At 44.3% G+C, this 23,371-nt stretch overlaps 1 protein-coding gene across 1 annotated transcript; it reads left to right on the top strand.

Moving 5' to 3' along the window:
• Positions 1-1,764: 1,764 nt before the first annotated feature.
• Positions 1,765-22,559, top strand: LOC310931762 (PDZ domain-containing protein 4-like; the record flags this gene model as incomplete). The annotated part of the gene is made up of 17 exons (XM_083894992.1): positions 1,765-1,824; positions 6,120-6,173; positions 6,864-6,966; positions 7,059-7,305; positions 7,936-8,020; positions 12,278-12,376; positions 12,736-12,798; positions 15,834-15,935; positions 16,881-17,275; positions 18,700-18,913; positions 19,107-19,581; positions 19,730-20,168; positions 20,260-20,330; positions 20,907-21,256; positions 21,559-21,699; positions 22,111-22,223; positions 22,310-22,559. 17 exons carry the CDS (start codon positions 1,765-1,767, stop codon positions 22,557-22,559), a joined length of 3,261 nt encoding a protein of 1,086 aa, XP_083751118.1.
• Positions 22,560-23,371: the final 812 nt, after the last annotated feature.

The raw sequence follows: 23,371 nt of genomic DNA, 5'->3' as shown, positions 1-23,371 counted from the left end.
ATCGATTTTAAAAAAGGCAAAAATTTAAAAAAGAGCACAAATTATTCTGTTTCAAAATAAAAGCACAAATTACTGCAACAAAAAATCCCAATTTTTTTTCCCACCGAGCACAATTTCTGTGATTTACAGATTTTTTACAACAATTTAAAGCAAAAAAAAAAAAGAATCATTAAAATCAAACTCATTGAAAAGAAGAAGAACTGAGTTTTATTTTGTCTTCACAAGTTTGAAAAACTGTTGTGTCAAAAATTCAAAACAAATTTACAAAAACAGTTTATATTTGGTGATTTTATTTTGGTAAATTCTGTTTTTCTTTTTTTTGAATCATTATGTAATAAGAAGAAAATAATACGTCAACATTGATGAATTATTGTCTAAAAGCGTTAAATCGTGGTGTTCCTCAAGGCTCGACTCTGGGCCCGCCCACTTTTTATTCACTCTCTTTTTGACCATTTTTAAAAACGTTTTTTTAAGTTTCTTTACGGCATCGTCAGCTGTTTCTGACGCTGCGAAAGTTAAGTTTCCACTAAAGGGACGCATACACGCAGCTGCTGCGTAGAACAGCCAACAGGTGGCGCTCTCTCAGTGAAATACAAAACACAGTTTAGCGATATATTTAGTCCGAAAAACAGTTGAACTTCCTGCACAAGAAACTGACGTTTGAATTAATAACTCAAGTTTTAGGTCAAATTCAGAAAAAAATTTATCAAAGATTTTAAACTTTTAGTGATTTTATTTTGGTAAATTCAGAGCTCAGCTAATTGTTTGTTTTGTTCTAATGTTAATAAATCACTGATAAATATTTATCTAAAAGCTTAACGTTAAACTGTGGCGTTCCACAAGGCTCGACTCTGGGCCCGCCCACTTTTTATTCGCTGCTCTGTGATTGGTCAAAGCGTAGATCTGTTTAAAATCAGCTGATTTACATCGTAACCACACACACGTCAACAAACATTTAAACCAGAGCAGGATAAACATCAACATAAATATAAACAGGAAGTTTTAAAGTGAAGTCATAAAAATCAGGAAGAATTCGTCACTTTTACGATGTTTTATTAAACTTTTGTTTCAAATTTGACGTCACGATTTTTCAGTTTCTGCAAAACAAACCGAAAAAAGTTAAATTTGAAGTTTGTGACAAAAAAACGACATTAATTAGAATTTTTTTCTGAACCAAACTATGAATCAATGAATTATTCAAATATATACATATATATAGATATATATTATATATAACTGATCTTTAAACAACAATAAACTCAATGTTCGGCCGAAAAAAATAATTTTAAGATTAATAAAAAAAAAAAAAATCTATGAAAATAATTTTTTTAATCCGTAATTAAATATGGAAAAAAATCTTTAAAATTAAATTTATTCCCAGAAGATTTTTATTCTATTTGATGAATCAGTGAATGTTTGTTTCCACTCTGACTGGTTGCTATGACGACGTGAGTGGCTCTTTCATCCCTTTAAATCTTTTACCTCGTCTCCGTCTCTGTTTCCTGCGGCGCTCAAGCGATCTGCAGCTCCTCGATAAATGAGAACGTCTGCGTCTCCGCGGATAAAAGACGTTTTCATCACAACAGGAAGTGACATCTGTTTGTTCCTGTGGATTAAATGAAGGACAGAAACTTCCGGACTGTGCCTTTAAACTGCTGACCTTCATCACATGACCTCCGTCCTGGTCAACCCAACGTTTGTCTCGGGTCAAAGGTCAGAGGTCAGAGGCCAGGACTGACCTGAGGGGAAAGGTCAAAGGTCACCATGGGCTGCAAAATGTGTGTGGTGAAACGACAGGAGGAGCAGTACAGGGTCATGCTCCAGGTGAGTGAGGAGCGTTTCCATGGAAACCAGGTGACCTTTAAACGTAAACGAATCAGTCGATTAAACGTGGCGGCATTCCTGCGCTGCACACAGGAAGTGACTTGTAACGTCGAGTAAAGTGAGGCGACAGTGTCTGTGCGTGTGTGTGTAGCTGTCCATGGTGCCGAAATGAACCGTTCCTTGCTGTAGGTGGAGCTGTCTGTGGTCCTGAAACAACTTCAGCTCCTTCCTCTCGCTTAATTTAAATGCAGAGGTTGATTTTCAGACTGAAGCTGATCAGTGAGACACACACACACACGCACGCACACACGCACGCACACACACACACACATCTTCATCTCACTGTTAGACAGACTTTTTGTGTTTGTAAACTACTCACTCCCCCACACCAAAGTCCATAGAGAAAATCAGTGATTTTAGCTCACAGGGACACTGCTGCCTCGTGTGGTCACTTTGTGTCACTGAGGTAAATCTGAACAAAGGATTTCAAACACTGAAGTGACAAAATCAGACATTTGAACTTAGTGATGGAGGCAGCAGTGGATCAACAACTCCTGTGTGCTGTGATGTTAAAATCACTGATTTTCTCTATGGACTTTGGTGTGGGAGAGTGAGTGGTTTACAAACTTCAGTTTCCTGTTGGAAAAGTCAGAGACAATCAAACAAAAAAAAGTGAAAAAAGTGAACTATGACTTTAATGTGCAGAGTTAAAGGAATAGTGTGTAGAATAATATATTGTATTTGTATTATTAATTTACTATTACCTGAAAATGAAGAACTCCAAGACCAAGATTTGATCATTAATCTTCATAGTTTCTTCTGCTCTGCACCTGTGTGTGTGTGTGTGTGTGTGTGTGTGTGTCTCTCTCTCTCTGTTCTTCACTCTCATTCATCTCTGTCTCTTCTTATTGATGCCGTCTTTCTGCTCTTATCTCAGTTTTTAATCTTGTACCACCTCTTTATTTCCTCTAGTCTTTCCTGCCCCTCCCCCTCACACACACACACACACACACACACTCTCCCCCTGACCATATCCGTCTCCTCTTCTCCTCACTTTCCTGTCACATTTGTGTCCGTGGTATGCTGTTGCCGCGGTAACCAGAGGTCATTAGGGAGACTGTATTTATGCTTTTCTGCACCTGAACTGACAGATCTGCAGTAATGAACACATGAACACACACACATGCACACACACACGTGCACACACACGCACATGAACATCTTCAGCCTTAAAATGTAACAATCACATGACTGTTTGTTCACAGTAATGTGTCGGAGGACGAGAACAGAACATTTATGTCTCACTGCAGCTGTGATAAATATCTACCTGACACTTAAAGGGACAGTACAACACAAACAGGAAGTCACTCACTCTCCCACACCAAAGTCCAGAGAGAAAATCAGGAGCTGCTGGTCTACTGCTGCCTCGTGTGGTCACTTTGTGTCACTGAGGTCAACCTGAACAAAGGATTTCAAACACTGAAGTGACAAATTAAGACATTTGAACTTAGTGATGGAGGCAGCAGAGGATCAACAACTCCTGTGTGCTGTGATGTTAAAATCACTGGTTTTCTCTGTGGACTTTGGTGTGGGAGAGTGAGTGGTTTTTATGACTGGTTAAAGATGTCATTGCAACATTTTCTTGAATAAATAACGTGAGCTTTCGTGTTAAACATATTACGCTGCAGCTGTTTCTGCATCACAACCTCATTATGTGTGTGTGTGTGTGTGTGTGTGTGTGCGACAAACACGTTCATGAACATTTACATTTAAATGTGGATTTAATGTGGTTTTTCTCATGTTTATATTTGTTTATGAAATGATGATGAAATTCATCTGAACGAAACGGAAAACGCACGCACGCACGCACACGCACACGCACACACACACCATCAGACCCTGAAGGTCCTGAAGATTGATGGAGGTCAGAGGTCAGAAGTAGAAATGTCTTTGGTATGATTGAGAATCCTCCTCTCCTCTCTTTTCCTTCTCCTTTCATCTCCTCTCATTCTACCTTCCTCTCCTCCTGTCTCTTCCATCTCTCCTTTTCACCTCCCCCTTCTCTCTCTCTCTCCCGCTCTCTCTCTCCCCTCAGGGTTGATAATTGTATCTCTGCTTCCTCTGGAAATGAAAAATGGATCCACCATCACATCTCATTCTGCTCAGAGTGTGTGTGTGTGTGTGTGTGTGTGTGTGTGTGTGTGTGTGTGTGTGTGTGTGTGTGTGTGTGTGAGAACCAGTAAACAGTTAATGATCAGGGTGGAGACGCCTGTTGAAGCCCCAGGAGGTGGTGCCAACACACGCACGCACGCGCACACACACACACACACACACACACACACACACACACACACACACACACACACACACACACAGCATCAACAACATCATCAAAGACGACGACACTGAAGAATAAAAATCCAAAATAACATCCTGTTCACACGTGTCACAGTCGGTAACAGTTAAGACTATTGATTTAAAAATAAACAACAACAAGAGCTCACCTTCTATTACCTGTGTGTGTGTGTGTGTGTGTGTGTTTGGTGCTGTGAGCGCCCCCTGCTGCTGAGTCTTAACTAAAGTCTCACGTCTTTATCTTCACTGTTAGACAGACTTTAACAACAGGAAACTGAAGTTTGTAAACCACTCACTCTCCCACACCAAAGTCCATAGAGAAAATCAGTGATTTTAGCTCACGGGGACACAGGAGCTGCTGGTCTGCTGCTGCCTCGTGTGGTCACTTTGTGTCACTGAGGTCAATCTGAACAAAGGATTTTTAATGCAGAATTTTACAAAATAATTTGAACTCAGTGATGGAGGCAGCAGTGGATCAACAACTGATGTTAAAATCACTGATTTTCTCTCTGGACTTTGGTGTGGGAGAGTGAGTGGTTTACAAACACTGTCTAACAGTGAAGATAAAGACGTGAACATGTGACGTTGATATCGTAGACATAAAGCAGTGTGTGTGTGTATGTGTTTCTGTGTGTGAGTCAAATTCACCCGTCAGCTCTTTTTCTCACGTATTAATTTCACACCTCAGTTAGCGGTGATTTCTGTCAGGCTAATGTGTCAGAGCTGAGTCGAGACAGTTACAGTAACCCCACACACACACACACACACACACACACACACACACACACACACACACACACACACACACACAGTGTAATGAGCAGCAGCACAGTAGGAGTCAGTTGATGTTTTTGTCTCTTCTTTGTTTTCTTTTTGCAGGAAAAACACTCGTGTTGAGATGATTTAAATCTGTAGCTTTCATCTGCGCACACACGCACACACACACACACACCCCCCCCCCCCCCCCCCCCCCCACACACACACACACAGAAATGGGTCGTCAGGGACTCGACCTCTTTCTTAAACACAATCTCACTGACGCCATGTTTGTGATTATTGATCTGTTATTGACTGTGAAGTCTTGTTGTTTAGTCTCTCTCACACACACACACACACACACACACAGGCAGAGGTCATGTAATGAATAACAATCAGCTGTGAAACAAAGAGGAGGAGGTGAACAGAGCTGCTGTGCATCCACGTATTCATGAGTGTGTGTGTGTGTGTGTGTGTCTGATATTCCTAACGTTGTGGGGACCTAACGTGTTTACACACTTTTGAATTTTGTCCACATAAAGAAAACACAATAATGTAAATGATTACAGTTTTACAGTTCAGAGATTAGAGGAAGTCTGCAGAAAATGAATGGAAGTCAATGTAATGTCCTCTGAAGTCGTGGAAACCAGTGTGTGTGTGTGTGTGTGGGTGTGTGGGTGTGTGTGTGTGTGTTACCTGCAGATTACTGTGTGTGCGCTCAGTGCCGACCAACACACGTCCTGTGACATTCACGTGAAAGACTTGAAAACCTAACAATAAACAAAAGCAAGGTTTATATCACAACACACACACACACACACACACACACACACACACACACACACAGGCTCATGAATAATTTGGTCCACGTTGATGTCAGAGCAGATGTTTGTCCTCACGTCCGTCCACAGAGACTCTCGTCCTCGCTCTGTTCTGTCGACGCGAGACATTTCACATCTGTTACTGAGGCTTTTACTTTGAAAACAGTGGTGTTGTGATGTTAGCGTCTGCTCGGGTGTGCGTCTCTTTGGTCCTGGAAGGTTTCCATCTGTCGATCATGATTTAGACTTTCTAACGGTTTTCTTCTTCTTTCGACGATCAACACGACATAAAAGTCCATTTTGTCCTTTCACCACAACCTGTCTCTGCATATGTATAAAATGTGATCTCTAACCTCTCTCCAGCAGAAAGGCTGGATTAATTCCCTGCGGCCATTGGACAGACATGGAAACACGAAGGTAGGACACGTGTGACGTTCTGTCCTACATCTGTCCTACATCTGTCCTCATCTGTCCTACATCTGTCCTTCATCTGTCCTCGTGTCCTACATCTGTCCTCATGTGTCCTACATCTGTTCTTCATCTGTCCTCATGTGTCCTACATCTGTCCTTCATCTGTCCTCATGTGTCCTACATCTGTCCTCATGTGTCCTTCATCTGTCCTCATGTGTCCTTCATCTGTCCTCATGTGTCCTACATCTGTCCGTCATCTGTCCTCATGTGTCCCATCCGTCATCTTTAATGAGGTTCTCCTGCCACAAAGCTGAAAATGAACGGATGAAGAACATTTCTGCTTCATCGTGGATTCACTGATTCATCTGAGAAAATAATCAGTGAACTGAGCCGCTCTGAAAGCTGCAGAGACTCAGTCAATGTCCCAGACTGTCGTTACCAAACATTCATGTCTTCACCAAACATTCATGTCGTCACCAACCATTCATGTCTTTACCAAACATTCATGTCGTCACCAAACATTCATGTCGTCACCAAACCAAACATTCATGTCTTCACCAAACATTCATGTCGTTACCAAACATTCATGTCTTTACCAAACAGTTCACAATAAGCTCTGTTTTAGCGTGGACTAACAGAAACTGAGACTTTTATTTTGAAAACTTTTATTTTATTTTATTTATCTCGTCGTTTAAGGTCCGAGGACGGAGGACATCTCAGCCTCCATTAGACAGACCGCAAAACTCCCAGGAGTCTTTGCAGCAACACGGCTCAGTGCGCAAGAGTCACAGGAGGAAAGGTAACAACGTTCTGACAGGAAGTAGTTTAAAGTCTTTGATTCTCACGTCACAGTGTCACAGGGGGGCGGAGCTAACGCTCTCTTCCTCTCAGGTACGTTGGTGTGCAGCGGTAACGGGACGGGAAGCTCCTCCCTCTCCTCTGTTGCCATGGTAGCGATTCCCAACTGCGTGGACAACGGCACGCAGACGGACATCAGCTTCCAGAACATCATGACCACGGCGAGGAGCCGGGGTCACCATCATCACCACGGCCGAGGAGGCTCCTCCTCCTCCCCTCCACCACCTCCCCCTTCTCCTCCCCTCCCTCACCTCCAGGGACCGTACGGCATCAACGAATTGTACGTTCTGACCTTTTATTCCTAAACTTCACCGTCAACGTCGTTTAACGCCGTCAACATTAGCGCACGACGCGCTTCCATGACGACTGACCGGAAAAAGATGCGCGTGACGTTATGTTTACGTGGCTCCCGATTGTTAAAATGAGTCTCTAAAGTTAACGCTAAACTTTAAAAACAGAGGCACACATACGCAGCACACAGGTACGCTGGTTATTTGTTAGCGCTGCTCTTTTCCTTTATTAAACAGAGCGCTCCAGCACGGCGCAAAAAGGAGCTAAGGCAGCAAACGGAGCTAACTGGTAAGCGGTGCCTGGACAAACAGAAATGGAGACTTTTATTTTGAAAACAGCGACGTTGTGTTTTAGCGTGGACAGAAACGGAGACTTTCTAGCGCTAACGGCGCTAAAAGGAGCTAAGGCAGCAAACGGAGCTAACTGGTAAACGGTGCCTGGACTCCGGTGGCACAGCACGTAAACATGACGCCATGCGCGTCTTTTTCCGGTCAGTCGTCATGGAAACGTGTCGTGCGCTAGCACGCGATAACCTATTGCACAGCACTAATATATATATACAAAAACATATGTGTCTATAGACGAGACGAGGACTTATTGTTCTGTGTCCGTCCTCCAGCTGCGTGTTTGAGTACAACGATCCCAACGACTACTTTGACGTCTCGCATCACGAGGTGGACAGACAGGACGACCTGGAGTACGAGGTGAGACTGTCCACACCACCAGTGGTTAATATGGGTACTGCAACTGAAAACATGGGAGAGCACAGGCCCAAAACATGGACACAGTGTGGAAGGGGCCAGAAGTGGGAGGGGCCAGAAGTGGGAGGGCTCTTTTGAGTATTTTAGTATAAAAATAACACAATACACAGTTTTGTTTTGTTTTACTGATATCTCGATAAGAGTTTGTTAGCCAAACAACGCCATTTATTTCTATGAATGTTGAACCTTTTTGGAACAGGAAACAGTTACGGGCAACTTCCTGTTTCGTGGCAAAGCGGCAGCTAAATTCAAAAATGGCCGACTTCCTGTTGAGTTGACGTCGTGGTCCTGAAATACTTTTTTGTTCGTCTCGGTCTACGACACGTTTCCACCAAGGTTCCTGGAATTTGGCGTAACTTCTTACCTATTCAGAGGCGCAGCTTGTGAACAGGCAAAGCAGGCAACCGCTTGGGGCCACGAGCCGATAGGGGGCCCCCGACACTCGGAGCCTGAGGGCTGTTTTTAGTGAAATGTGCAGTGAGCAGCCGCCTCCCTGTCCCCCTGAAACAACAATGACATCTCAGTAGGAAACCTCCCTAAAGGGGCCCCACCTCACTTTAACCTGTGTGAAGTTATCGTTCTGCAAGTTGGAAAATGAAGAGGTTTATTTACAGTGTAATGCATATCTTTTTTACTCGGTTATTTACAGTATTTTATTGTTCTATATATTTATATTGTTTTATAATGTGGGTTCTTTACAGTGTAATGTATTTTTTTTACTAAGTTTATATAGTTTTTTCAGGTTATTTCATTCATTTCGAGAAAAAAAACAAATATTTTGAACTCATACATTTTTTGTTGGCGTCAGATTATTTGTAACATAATGGTGATGAACACTGGTTAGAAGGGCCCCCTGGGAATTTTTGCTTAGGGCCCCTACAGACTCTAGAATCGCCTCTGTACGTATTTCCCCTTATTTCATAAACTTTTTCACGTTTCCAACGTCCAAAGTATATAAGTTGAGTTTCTTACCTGAGTTTCTCATCACGTCTGCGCTGCAGAGCCTCGTTTTCTTCGGTTTTGGTTTCCATCTGGAATAAAGACAAAGCGGATCAATAAATCCATGTGTTCAGGACAGATCTTACAAAGAGTCTGAGGTGATAAATAAGTGAACCAGGAGAGAGAGAAGGTCAGAGGAAACAGAGAGAGGAAAATAAAGCTCTTCTGCTGCTTTCTGCTTGTGCTGCAAAATAATCCACAGTCCTCAGAAATGTGATTAGTGACCTAATGATCCAGCACTGGTTTTAGCTGAATTACCCTTTTTCCCATTCTCTCTCTCTGCATCAGTGGTTTGTTGTTGTTTGATCATTAAAGTGGAAACAAAAGAGATTTTCAGGCTGGCTTTACACGACAACGCTCACGGGTGAAACCGACAAAATATTAGATCAGATGGGGGTTTAAAAACGCAAAAAAATGAAGCCACCCTCCAGAGTGGGAATCTTAAAAACGCTCAGCCGTCGCGTTCCCGTCTAAAGGGTTGAAAACGCTAAAGTGTGCTCTGAGCTGCTCACGCTGGCTATAATCCTGTACGCGTTGACGTCAGATCCATGTGCAGTACAGACAAACAACAACAAACGTGGGATTATAATCCTTCAGTCCGACATTCAAGTTGCTTTAGCTGCTCCGATACCTATCCAGGAGTCATTTCAGCAATTACTGCGAGTTAATGTTTTGGTTTTCGACTGTGGGCGACTCAGCGCTACTGCTTCACAGTGCCACCTAGCCACCTGGAATGCATACTACATCAAATTTCACACACTTTTGCGTCACCGTGTGCATGCAGATGCGGTTTGTGTTCAGATCGTTGTCGTGTAAAGCTAGCCTTACTCCGGGGTTTGGGTTCATGTCTGAACTCCAAATCGCTTGTTTGGAGTAAAATCGCAATTTTTCTGTCACAAAGTCTGGACGCTTTTCTTCTTCTGATAATAATTTAAGGCAGGTCGTGAACGCAAGTTTGTGTTTCGCTTCAGTTTCTGTTTCCATGAAGAACACCAACAAAAAAAACGTTCCATTCTTTGTCAACCGCTTCGCTACCAGGGTGAAATGGTACAGTCAGGGCGGAGCTAGACTGGCCCACCCACGACAGAAAAACGACGGGGGGATAATATCCCATGGAAGTCGAGACAAACGTCCACAGTCTGTATTCATACAAAGACTGTCTGTTGTCTTTTTGAGCTGCTGGACGTCCTCCTGTTGTCTGTTGTCACCTCATTCTGACTCAGACCAAACTGAACTGAACCATGATGGAAGCACAGAGGTGTAATGCTGCCCTCTACAGGTCAAAGTTCTCCACCCAACTGCCATCTTTGGGCCTGATTTACTAAAGCTTTGCGCGTGCAAAAACGTGTGCAAACTGGATTGCACACGCAGATTAGCGTTGATGCTGATCTACTAACAGGGCGCAACGAGGAGCGCATCCCTCAGACGGGCAAAATAGCACCCGCAACCCATTTAGCGTTCTTGCCTTAATGCATATGCAATATGGGGCGTTTACACGCTATTTTGCGTGTGATGGGAGGAGAAAATGTAAATATGTTATTTTAGCACGCGCAAAGTGATTTATCAAACCTGAAACTGATTGCGGTGCTTATTTTTGCGTCTATATTTAGCACGTTTGAAAGGCAGGTCTTAACTGGCACAGCGGTGCGCGGCGCGCACATGGCTGCGGTTATTTATAGTTATATATATTTGTAAATCAGGAAATTACGCTTTCCCCAACTACGCGTTCACAGATGACGCACATTCGTTTCTTATTTGGTATATCTGAATAAATTAAATATTGATATCCAGAGGAGAAATGTATGTTTGTACTGGTATGGGCTTACCTTGGTCTGCAGTTTGTGGTTCAAGGAGGGCTCGTACCTATGTTCCCCGGTTAAGACCGGAGGAACGGGGAACCCCGCTTTACCTTAACGTGTCCATCTAACCTGGTCTACACGGCGAAGCGCAGGTGGCACAGTGCGCACACGTCACCAAAACCTCACAGGCAGGTTACCCTAACCCTAACCCTTCCAGTTCCAGACACATTTAAATGCAATAAATAATCACAACAATCACTATTTAATGTAACTATATGAATCAGCTATAGATATATCATATCGATTGTCCCGTCGCCTCTGACGTCAGATCAAAGGCTGTTGGCACGCGTAATGGAAACTCAGCCTGACTGAATGAACACAGATCCAGGGACGGACTGGGACTAAAAAGCCGTTGTGATGATCCGCTTTATTTATTTATTTACTTATTGATAAGAAAGTCACTCATCCATTAGAGCCATAAAAACAGCAGAACTCGCTCCCTGGCAGCTGTCAGTGAGCTGCAGGTGAGTCAGCAGGAGAGCGCAGCACCTTCTTTTTTTTTTTTTTACGGCAACATCCATAGTCCATAGTTTTCTTTGTTTGATACGTCAGGTAATGATGGAGCTGTCCAAAATACCGACGCAGGATTATTATAATAATAATAATATAAAAAGGTCCTATGGACCTGGGGAACAATATGTCATATATGCCTCGATCCCAGTTATCTGCTCATCGCAGAACGTCACTTTCTGTTGAGTGGCTTCAAATTTAATTCAGCGCTTCCGTTGAGTCTGCTCTTTCTCCATGTGGACAACTCTTGACTCGCGCAAAATCATTTAAATAGGGCGGTCTTAACCACTTCTGCGCCTGTAGTCAATTGCGGCCGCAATGTTAGTAGTTCACCCGCAAAACGTAATCCAGTAGCGGGCGCAGTCTTTCTGCTCGCGCAAGCAATTTAGCGCTCGCTATTTGGAATCTTAGTAAATCAGGCCCTTAGTCTCTTCTTCTTCTTCTTCTAATGACAATAATCATTTCCTGTAGGACACAAAAAGGTCTAACACTGTCCTCCATAGTCTGGAGGTTCTTCATGCACAGTTCAAACTCCAAAACCAGAACCATGTCTGTCTGAAAGCACTATGTGGTCCAGGGTTTACCTCGTCTTTCGCCTTATGTCAGCTAGGATTGGCACCAGCAACCCCCGTGACCTTCACGTGGAGGATAAAGTGGTAGAAGTCGGATGATTGAATGGAACTTAGCGTTAGCTGCTAACTAACAAACTTAATTCCTAAATCACAGTGGGGACTTACTTAAATATCTTTGTTTAGAAGAACGACGTAGACTCCGTCATCGGACCAACCACATCGATCTGATGTTAGACACGCCTCTTTCTTACTTCCTCCAGGAGGTGGAGCTGTTCAAGTCCAGTCAGCAGGAGAAGCTAGGTCTGACCGTGTGCTACAGGACAGAAGACGAGGACGACCTGGGCATCTACGTCGGAGAGGTGGAGACATGAAACACATCCATCATCCCTTCATCCATCACTCCATTAACCTCCAGCTGACTCCTGATGTCTGTGCAGAGGTCACTTCCTCACACTCACTCAATTTATGTCTGCATTCTATTCATCTTTCAGCTCACTCAGCCTCTCATTCATCCGTTCATTTACTTATTTATAACATCCACCATTTAATCACCTCATTCATCAACGATTCATTTAACCCACTGAATTATTCATTTCCATCATTCTCTATTTCCCTCACATTCAGCTTGTTTACTCTCAGCCACGGATTCATATTTATTTACAATGTGTTTAATTCATGAAGTCATTCATCCATTCATCCCTCTGCCGTCTCTCCTCAGGTGAATCCAAACAGCATCGCCGCTAAAAACGGACGAATCAGAGAAGGCGACAGAATATTACAGGTACGGAAATGTTTACACTCAATAATCAATAATCACAAACTACACACAGATGTGCACAAAAACGAAAAAAAAAAACGCCAGTAGCTAGCGTCTATTAGCTACCGTAGAGTAGCTAGTGTCTATTAGCCACCGCCCAGTAGCTAGCGTCTATTAGCTACCGCCCAGTTGCTAGCATCTATTATCTACTGCCCAGTAGCGAGTGTCTATTAGCTACTGCACAGTAGCTAGCTTCTATTAGCCACCACTGAGTGACTAAAGTCAATTAGACACCGCCCAGTAGCAAGCACCTATTAGCCACCACCGAGTAGCTAGCGACTATTAGTTACTGCCCAGTAGCTAGCGTCTATTAGCTACCGCCCAGTTGCTAGCATCTATTAGCTACCGCCAAGTAGCGAGTGTTTATTGGCTACGGCCCAGTAGCTAGCTTCTATTAGCCACCACTGAGTGGCTAAAGTCTATTAGACACTGCCCAGTAGCAAGCACCTATTAGCCACCACCGAGTAGCTAGCGCCTATTAGCTACCGCCCAGTAGCTAGCGTCTATTAGCTACCGCCCAGTTGCTAGCATCTATTAGCTACCACCCAGTAGCGAGTGTCTATTGGCTACCGCCCAGTAGCTAGCGTCGGGAGTGTACCCATGTTCCCCAGGTCCTATGTTCCCCGCTTTTCCTCAACGGGTTCAATAATATATAGCGATTCTTTTTTCCACCATAATTTTCATTAAAGATTCGTACTGAAAGCTACGAAAAGTAATACACTGTGTTTTTGTATGCTTTCGCACGTAATTTCCGCCACTGAGCCGTGGTCACGTGCCGATGCTCTATATCCCCTAACCTTGTCCCTTTCCGGGGGAACATGGTACCTGGGAAACATAGGATGATCCCCTAGAGTTTATTAGCCACCGCCCAGTAGCTGCCACCGATTGGCTAGCTAAAACTCTATAGTCTCTATAGTCTCTCTATAGTCTCTCTATAGTACTCTATATAGTCTCTATAGTCTCTCTATAGTACTCTATATAGTCTCTATAGTCTCTATAGTACTCTATATAGTCTCTATAGTCTCTCTATAGTCTCTATAGTCTCTTTATAGTACTCTTTAGTCTCTCTATAGTCTCTCTAGTACTCTATAGTCTCTATAGTACTCTATAGTCTCTCTATAGTCTCTCTAGTACTCTATAGTCTCTCTATAGTCTCTATAGTACTCTATAGTCTCTCTATAGTACTCTATATAGTCTCTATAGTCTCTCTATAGTACTCTATATAGTCTCTATAGTCCTCTATATAGTCTCTATAGTCTCTTTAGTCTCTCTATAGTCTCTCTATAGTCTCTATAGTACTCTATAGTCTCTCTATAGTCTCTATAGTACTCTATAGTCTCTCTATAGTCTCTATAGTACTCTATAGTCTCTCTATAGTACTCTATATAGTCTCTATAGTCTCTCTATAGTACTCTGTATAGTCTCTATAGTCTCTATAGTACTCTATATAGTCTCTATATAGTAGACTATAGAGACTATAGAGAGACTATTATTATAGTCTCTCTATAGTCTCTTTATAGTACTCTTTAGTCTCTCTATAGTCTCTCTAGTACTCTATAGTCTCTATAGTACTCTATAGTCTCTCTATAGTCTCTCTAGTACTCTATAGTCTCTATAGTACTCTATAGTCTCTATAGTACTCTATAGTATCTCTATAGTCTCTCTATAGTCTCTATAGTACTCTATAGTCTCTCTATAGTACTCTATATAGTCTCTATAGTCTCTCTATAGTACTCTATATAGTCTCTATAGTCCTCTATATAGTCTCTATAGTCTCTATAGTCTCTCTATAGTCTCTATAGTCTCTTTATATTACTCTTTAGTCTCTCTATAGTCTCTCTAGTACTCTAGTCTCTATAGTACTCTATAGTCTCTCTATAGTCTCTATAGTACTCTATAGTCTCTCTATAGTCTCTATAGTACTCTATAGTCTCTCTATAGTACTCTATATAGTATCTATAGTCTCTCTATAGTACTCTATATAGTCTCTATAGTCTCTATAGTCCTCTATATAGTCTCTATAGTCTCTATAGTCTCTCTATAGTCTCTATAGTCTCTATAGTCTCTTTATAGTACTCTTTAGTCTCTCTTTAGTACTCTATATAGTCTCTATAGTCTCTATAGTCTCTCTATAGTACTCTATATAGTCTCTATAGTCTCTATAGTCCTCTATATAGTCTCTATAGTCTCTATAGTCTCTCTATAGTCTCTATAGTCTCTATAGTCTCTTTATAGTACTCTTTAGTCTCTCTATAGTCTCTATAGTACTCTATAGTCTCTCTATAGTACTCTATATAGTCTCTATAGTCTCTATAGTCTCTCTATAGTCTCTATAGTCTCTCTATAGTACTCTTTAGTCTCTCTATAGTCTCTCTAGTACTCTATAGTCTCTATAGTACTCTATAGTCTCTCTATAGTCTCTCTATAGTCTCTATAGTACTCTATAGTCTCTCTATAGTCTCTATATGGTCTCTCTATAGTCTCTATATGGTCTCTGTAGTCTATGCTTACTCTGGGCTCTGCTCATATATATAAAACTGTAAATTACTGAGACCTGGGGAAACAGCCTCGACCAATCAGAGAGAGAGACACCAACAGCCTGGTTACTGCTGCACTAAATATAGACAGAGATGGATGAGTGTCACACACACACACACACACACACACACACTCATTATCCTGACACTGAACCACCTCGAGCAAACAGTGAAAAGGTAAAGTTTAAAGTGTGACGAGAATAGAGCAGCAGCAGTAGTGGACATCGTCATGGTTACCTGGCAGCAGACGATGTGAGTGGTTCCCATGACAGCCGTCGTCATGTGGTGTCTCCCTGCAAGTGTGAGGGAAACACAACAAAACACACACACACACACACACACGTGAACACATGGTTTGTGTTTCCGAGGTTTAAATTCAATCAATGACCAATAAATGTGTATTTTTAACAGCAAACGTGACAAAAACACCTGGTTTGAAGTCTTCTTCCTCGTCTCTCGCAGATAAACGGAGTGGACATTTACAACAGAGAAGAGGCCGTCGCCATTTTGTCCAGAGACGACAGCATCAACTTCTCTCTGCTGCTGGCTCGACCTGATACTGAGGTAACAACAACAACAACAACAAAGACAAAAACTAGAAGATTCTGTGGTGACATTTTGACCGTGCCTGATTCTTACTGCTGATTTTGGTTAAAGTTGTCATATTTGATGATAGAGAGTAAACGGCGCACACACACACACACACACACACACACACACACACACACACACACACACACACACACACACACACAGGGCCATGATAAATGTGGCAGCAGGTCCCAGAGTGTGTCCACATGTGCTGACAGAGGAGGAACTGAAGACATATTCATACACGTCACTTTAAATACGTGTGTGTGCGTGCGTGCGTGTGTGTGTGTGTCATCAGTCAGTATTTAAACGTCTCTCTGTCAGGGAGTCGCTGATGATGAAGAACAGGAAGTGATGGATGTTTCATCCACTCAGCAAATAATAAATGACACACGCACACGCGCGCACACACTGAATCTGTCTAAAGAAGAAATATTTAAATTGTGTCATCAACAATTCACTCGATCAGTTACCAATGAAATTAATCCACCACTGTATGAAACAGTTTAAATATAAATGAATGAATGAATGTTTCTGTGTTCTGTGTTCAGTCTCTGACTCTGAACTGAACATCTGAGACAAACCAGGAAAATAATTAAAACAGATTAATCAACGAAGTTTAGCTGTGACACACACACACACACACACACACACACGCACTGTGCATCAGCCTGCTGTGAACTGGTGAGGAGGTGAACGGATGATGGATGAACAGAGGAACGTGGAGGAAACGGTTATTTGTCTTCTGTGTGTTCTACTTCCTTCTGTCAAGGTCACACACACACACACACACACACACACAGATTCTCATAGATATTGTATAACATACTGTATAACATCATTCATTTCATTTCATTTAGTTTTACAGTATAGATTTTCATAGACGTTTCATTTTGAATTTTCTCTCTTTGTTCACAGAATGAAAATCCTGCAGAAGACCTGGACCTGGACCTGACTCTGACTCTGGAGGACGGACTTTTCCAGACTAACCCTCGAGCCTCACTGAGCTCACCTCATGTCCCCGGGTACTATCGTCTCCACCGAGACAGAGGACGAGGAGGAGGAGGAGGACGTGGAGGAGGACAGGTGGACGTGGAGGACGGTGTAGACGGAGCAGAGCAGGAGGACAGATCGCCTCCCGTGCTCCTCCCTCCTCTGCTGTCCAACAGTCAGGAGCTGGACAGCGGCGTGGGACGAACGGACGACAGCACTCGCTGTGAGGAGCTGTCGGAGCAGGAGAGCAGCGCCTGTAACACCAACACCACCAACACACCGGGCAGCACCAGGAAGTTCAGAGCAGGAGCCAGTCCCAGGTACCAGCCCAGGCACAGATTATGTCATCAGGACGGGATTATAATCCAGATTAAGGCCCAATCCCAATACCTCCCCCTTAAAACTTCCCTTTGGTTTTGAGTGTCCTCAACCGTAGAATCCCCTCGTTGAGGGAAGTGGTATTGGGACACCACTACATGCAAATTAGCGTAGTGAACGTTACGAACGTGCTAACCTACGTCACATGTTGACAATTCTACCGGTGGAGCGTGCTACTATTTTCATTTTCATTTCAAAATGCCGGCGGATCAGCTGTTTGTTTTTCTCCGTCCTTGTAAACGCTATATTACGAATGTGATAGGTCCCGTCCCAATACCTCCCCTAACCCTACATTTTTGCCCTAACCGTAAATTTTGTGCGTTCTCGTGTAGGGGGGAGCGAGGGGAAATGCGATTTTCCCCTTATTATCAACCCTCAAAATGTACTGAGCTCTGATGCGGGCTTAAAAAGAAGTGGAAGATGAAATTACCCATGATGCTTTGCGAATTCAGTGAGCCGGCTGATGTTTTTCAACAAAGATGGCGGCCACATCTGCCGAGGAACATTTTCGTTGTAATATATTTTCGCAAATTAGCACGTTACAATGTCAAATTGTGTTGGAATATGTTGGTTTTGATATACATATAGCTACTGTAGCGCCCCCTGAAGATGAAGAAGATCATTTCAAGTCTCTTTTGAACTCCTCATGCTAAGAGTTCGCAATTCAAGATGGCCGCTCTGATCATAGCAGGGGGTGCTCACAGTCAGAACTGACTGTGTTGCACAACAAACACGAATTATAGTGTTTCTCCTGGACAGTAACTTAACACATATCTTCTCTGGAGCTCCGCCCTCTATCAGCCACACCCCTTCTTGAAGATGACCCCGCCTCTCTGGTCAAAGATCTGTTCATGAAAAACAAAAGAAAAATATTAAATCAGCGACATGCACTTGTACGAAGTTTAACCTGACCATGTGCTCATCACGATAAAAACCTGTAGGACCTGGCGGCTTAGAGGGGGCGGAGCTTGAGCTCTGCGAATGGCACAAAATTGTTGCTATGATAAAAGTGTTCAGACAAGTTTCATTTACGAAAACAAAATTAGCCAACATGGACACCAAATTCATAAAGGCGGTCTTCCTGTTGAGTTGACGTCATGGTCCTCATTGACTTTTTTGTTCGTCTCGGGCTGAGACATGTGTCCACCTAGTTTCGTGAAATTCGGTGCATTGTCCTACCAGGTTTCACCTTTGGGAGGCGCTACTGAACCATTTTGCACCACTTTTCACTTATTATATAAAATGTTTCTCCTGTTCTGATTTGCATGACAATTTGCATCCGTCTCAAATATGCGATCGTTTGCGATTCATTTAACATACCGTCTCTTTCTGCTCCACACAGACCCAGTCCTAGACCCAGTCCTAGACCCAGTCCTAGACCCAGTCCTAGACCCAGTCCTGGTCTCGGTCCAAGCCCCAGACCGACCCCCAGTCCGGGTCATGGACGTGGAGACACCACGCCCCCTTTCCTCCACCTGCGAGACCTTCAGCTCAGCGCGGACTCTCTGCCCGGCCTCGACTGGACACCAGGGGGCGGGGCTGGAGGCGGGGCAGTGTGCAGCCCTCACCATCACCACAAGGTACAGCATTTTAAAGGGGAATTCTGGGAAATTTAAAGGGGCCGTCCACACGAAAAAAACAAATATTTATTTTACGTCTTCTTCTCTGTATTTGCTGCAACGTTACAGCGCCACTTACAGTCCTGGCGCATGTACTGCAGCGTTTGTCCTTAACATACTCTACTCTGTCCTCTCACTGACCTCTGACCTGCAGCACCTCCACCACCATCACCACCAGCCGCCGATGACCATGATGATGATGATGATGCCGGGCCTGACAGAGGAAGAGTGTCAGCGATACCAGGAGCTGCTGGAGGTCAAGTGTCAGTACGAGAGACACAACCACAAACGGCAGAGAGACGCCGCCGCCAAAGGTCGTAAGGTCACGGCGGAGGCCGAGGGGCGGGAAGAGGAAGAAGAAAAAGAAGAAAAGGAGGAGGTGAGAATGGGAGGAGAAGAGGAGGACGCCGCGGCGTCTTCTTCTTCTTCTGTGGTGGACGTGAACTGCAACGAGACGTTCAGCGAGCACGAGATGGCGCTCATCGAGGAGGAACTGCGCCACCTGGAGTTCAAGTGCCGCAATATTCTGCGAGCGCAAAAGATGCAGCAGCTCCGAGAGAGATGTCTGAAAGCCTGGATGATGGAGGAGGAGACGACGGCAGCGACGACGGCGGCGCAGACGGACGCAGGTAACCATGACAACAACAACAACAAAATAACAACCACTAGATGGCAGCAAAGGCCTTGTCAACACAGTAAAAGATAACGGGAAATAACCGTCATTTGTTATGTTGCAGTTTAACGTTACTGTAAAAAATAATAAACGCTCTCCCGTAGAAACGGTTAACGATGAAGACGACGATGACGAGGACGACCCTCACCGTCACGAGTTGTCGGCCATCAACGAGCTCCCGGAGCGTGAGCGCTCAGATGACAAGGACAGCACCAGCGCCTACAACACTGGAGGAGAGAGCTGCCGCAGCACGCCGTTGGTCAGCACCGAGCAGATCCCGCCTCTTCAGGAGGAGGAGGAGGGGGCGGAGGAACGCGAGAGAGGGCGGCGACGACTCATGTCTCCGCCTCCTCTCCTCCCCCTCGGTCACCTCCCCCCTCTGAACTCGCCGCTCACGCCGCGGCGTCACAGGCGAGACAAAGAGAGACGTCACTCCAACCTCAGCTGCTCTTTCTCCCCGAGCAGCTACAGGAAGTATGACGTGACAGGCGGAGGCGGGGCCAACGGCTCAAGCTCCACCCCCTCCACGCCGTCAAAGTTCAGGTCCTCCTGTTTTTTATTGCGATTAGCACACGGTTAAACTCTGTAAAAGTGCATGTGTTTAATTTATATTTGTTTTGTTTTTCATGAACAGATCTTTGACCAGAGAGGCGGGGTCATCTTCAAGAAGGGGTGTGGCTGAAAGAGGGCGGGGCTCCAGAGCAGGTACGGGTGAAACACTATAATTCTGTTGGTTGTGCGACACAGAGTCAGTTCTGACTGTGAGCGCCCCCTGCTGCCACACAAGTGCTTAAAAACGTTGGCGTTCATGATCAGAGCGGCCATCTTGAATTGCGAACTCTAAGCATGACGAGTTCAAAAGAGACTTGAAATTACAACTTCAGGGGGCGCTACAGTTCAAATTAAAACGCATAAATCGTGCTCTGTTCATTTCTACATGGTAAAAAAAATCCCAAAAAAGGCGGCTAATCGCAAACACATTTTATCGTACGTTTCGTTTTTGTTCTGACTTCCTGGTATTTGTCGGCTTTTAAGCTGATTAAGACGCCATATAACGTCACGTTTTCAGCTAGGTTAGTCAGAAGATGCAGATCGTAGCAGCAAACTCTGCGATATCGCACATTTTTTACAAATCTGCGATCTTTTGTCGGGAGCTATTCCAATCATAAAACATTTACTGAGCTTCACGTAGCAACATAGTCAACGATCTTCCTCTTTAAACACGACTTTCACTCATGCTTTACGAACATGACAGTGTACTTTATTCCATTACCACTGCAGACGGAGCCACCTACAGGCCTGGAGGTGGAAGTGCAGAGTCCAGTCCTTACTTCAGCAGGCGACACCACGCTCACCACAGACCGTTAGAGCGATACCAGAGCTGCATGGCCCTGCCCTCCGACGCCCTGCTCGTCCCTCTGGACCGCGTCAGAGACAGAGCGAGGGCCGACGGCGACGACAGGGGGATGGGCACAGGCAGCAGCAGCGGACCGGCCAGTCCCAGGAGCGTAAACAGCGCCCCCTGTGGCCTGGAGGAGCGCCACACCAGTGCCTCGCGGTTAGGATTGGCCTTACCGCTCGGGCTGACGCAGTCGTCGCCAACGGCCTCGCCACAGCGTATGGAGTGGAAGGTAAACAACAAGAACACGTCTTTATCTCACTGTGAGACAGATGTTTTGTAAACCACTCACTCTGCCACACCAAAGTCAAGAGAGAAAATCAGTAATTTGAGGCTATCAAATGTGACAAAATAAGATATTTGAACTTAGTGATGGAGGCAGCAGTGGATCAACAACTCCTGTGTGCTGTGATGTTAAAATCACTGATTTTCTCTCTGGACTTTGGTGTGGGAGAGTGAGCGTTTTTAAACTTTATATGAGACGTCTGCAAATAAATGCAGAAGTAAAAGTTACTTTTTTTTGGCTTTGTTCAGGTGAAAATCCGCAGCGACGGCACTCGCTACGTGGCCAAGCGTCCGGTCAGGGATCGTCTTCTGAAGGCCAGAGCCATAAAGATCCGAGAGGAACGCAGCGGCATGACGACCGACGACGACGCCGCCAGTGAGATGAAACAGGTACAGTGTGTCACGGTAACCATGGAAACTCGGGGCGGGAATCGTTAGCCTCATTCCTGTGATCAGCGCCACAACCAGGAGTCATGAGGTAGTGACGCTGGTGATGACCAGACGCTGATGTCACGTTGGCGGGAAAACTTCAAGTCCAACCGTGAACCCGACAGCCTGAATGTGTCTGATGCTACACACTGCCCCCTGGTGGTGCTTTTCACTCGTATGGAAACAGTCCACATCTGCTTTCTGATCAACTTGTCCTCCAGAGAACGTTTACATGTCACAATAAAAGCACGTCAAATAAACAAACGTATTTCAGACACTGAAGTTAGCATCCGGAAAATTAGCACCACTTTATGTTCTCCTTCTTTTGGTTTCTGGAGTGATGCATGATGGGATTGCGTGCCACTGTTTCAGGGTCGATACTGGAGCAAAGAGGAGAGGAAGCAGCAGCTGCTCCGGGCTCGAGAATACCGACGGCGGCGAGAGTTCATGATGCAGAGTCGCCTCGACTACCTCAGAGGAGACGGGTACCGAAACAAAAAAGACTCAACCACGTCTAATTCTGTGACTCTGTGTCTTAAACTCTGGTTCAACTTCTGCTTTTTGTTTCCAGGGAACCTTCACCGTCGACAGGAAGTACGCTGGACCGCTGCTCCCCTCACAGCGCTCAGCTCCGCCCCCCGCAGGAGTCGCCCAGCAACAACAACAACATCCTGTCGCTGAGTCAGAAGAAGGTTATGAAGAAGAGGAATCGGAGAATCCTGGACAACTGGATCACCATCCAGGAGCTGCTAGCTCACGGCTCCAGGTCACCGGACGGGAAGAAGATCTACAACCCGCTGCTGTCCGTCACCACGGTGTGATGAGAGGACGAAGACGAGGAAGACGAAGACGAAGAGGAGGACGAAGACGAGGAGGTGTCCTGAACTGTCACATGGTGAATAAACTAAACTAACTGACGGTCACAAATCTGGAGGAACACTTTATTCTAGAGTTTTGTGAATACATTTTTGGCCATCGATGACCTCGTCCTGGCTATGAATTATGGGAAAAGACAGACATTTGTGGACCTTACCTTGTTTACTCTTCAGTGAAGGAACACCAGATTCTCCAAGACGTCTACGATCACGTTTCTCACTTTTTTTTTTTCACCATAGAATCTGTAATTAGAGATTAAATTTGAAATCATTTCACAATTAAAAAAAAATAATAACAATAATAATTTCACAGGATATAACTGAGGTTCTGGAGTGAATCCCCGATGTTTCCAACTAACTGTACGTTAGTAATTGTATTAATTGTACGTTGTATTAATGCTACGTTACATTTTTAGTCGCAACTTGAAATTTCAAACTCAACACCAACCCCCGATACAGGATTCCAAGATGGCCGCCACTCGTACAAACTCAGCTACTTGTACCATTAATTATACGCCTGTCATGTTTTGTCTCACGTTAAATTAGTCGTAAAACGCAGAACGGTTTGCATTTTATTCGTACACATGTTAATACGATGTTTGTGTGCGCATAAAAAACAACTGCTAATGCTAACACTTTTTTCTGCTATAAATGGACACAGAGGGAGAGAGACACTGAGTCCTCTGAGCCTGATAAACTAAACTCGTCGATTAGTTAGCTTAGCATATTGCTAGCACACTCTGGTAGCTTTGGCAACA

This window comes from Microchirus variegatus, assembly GCF_963457635.1.
Source record: "Microchirus variegatus genome assembly, chromosome: 9".
Taxonomy (NCBI): domain Eukaryota; kingdom Metazoa; phylum Chordata; class Actinopteri; order Pleuronectiformes; family Soleidae; genus Microchirus; species Microchirus variegatus.
The sequence above is the reverse complement of the archived record's forward strand: the minus strand, read 5'-3'. Positions and strand labels throughout refer to the sequence as shown.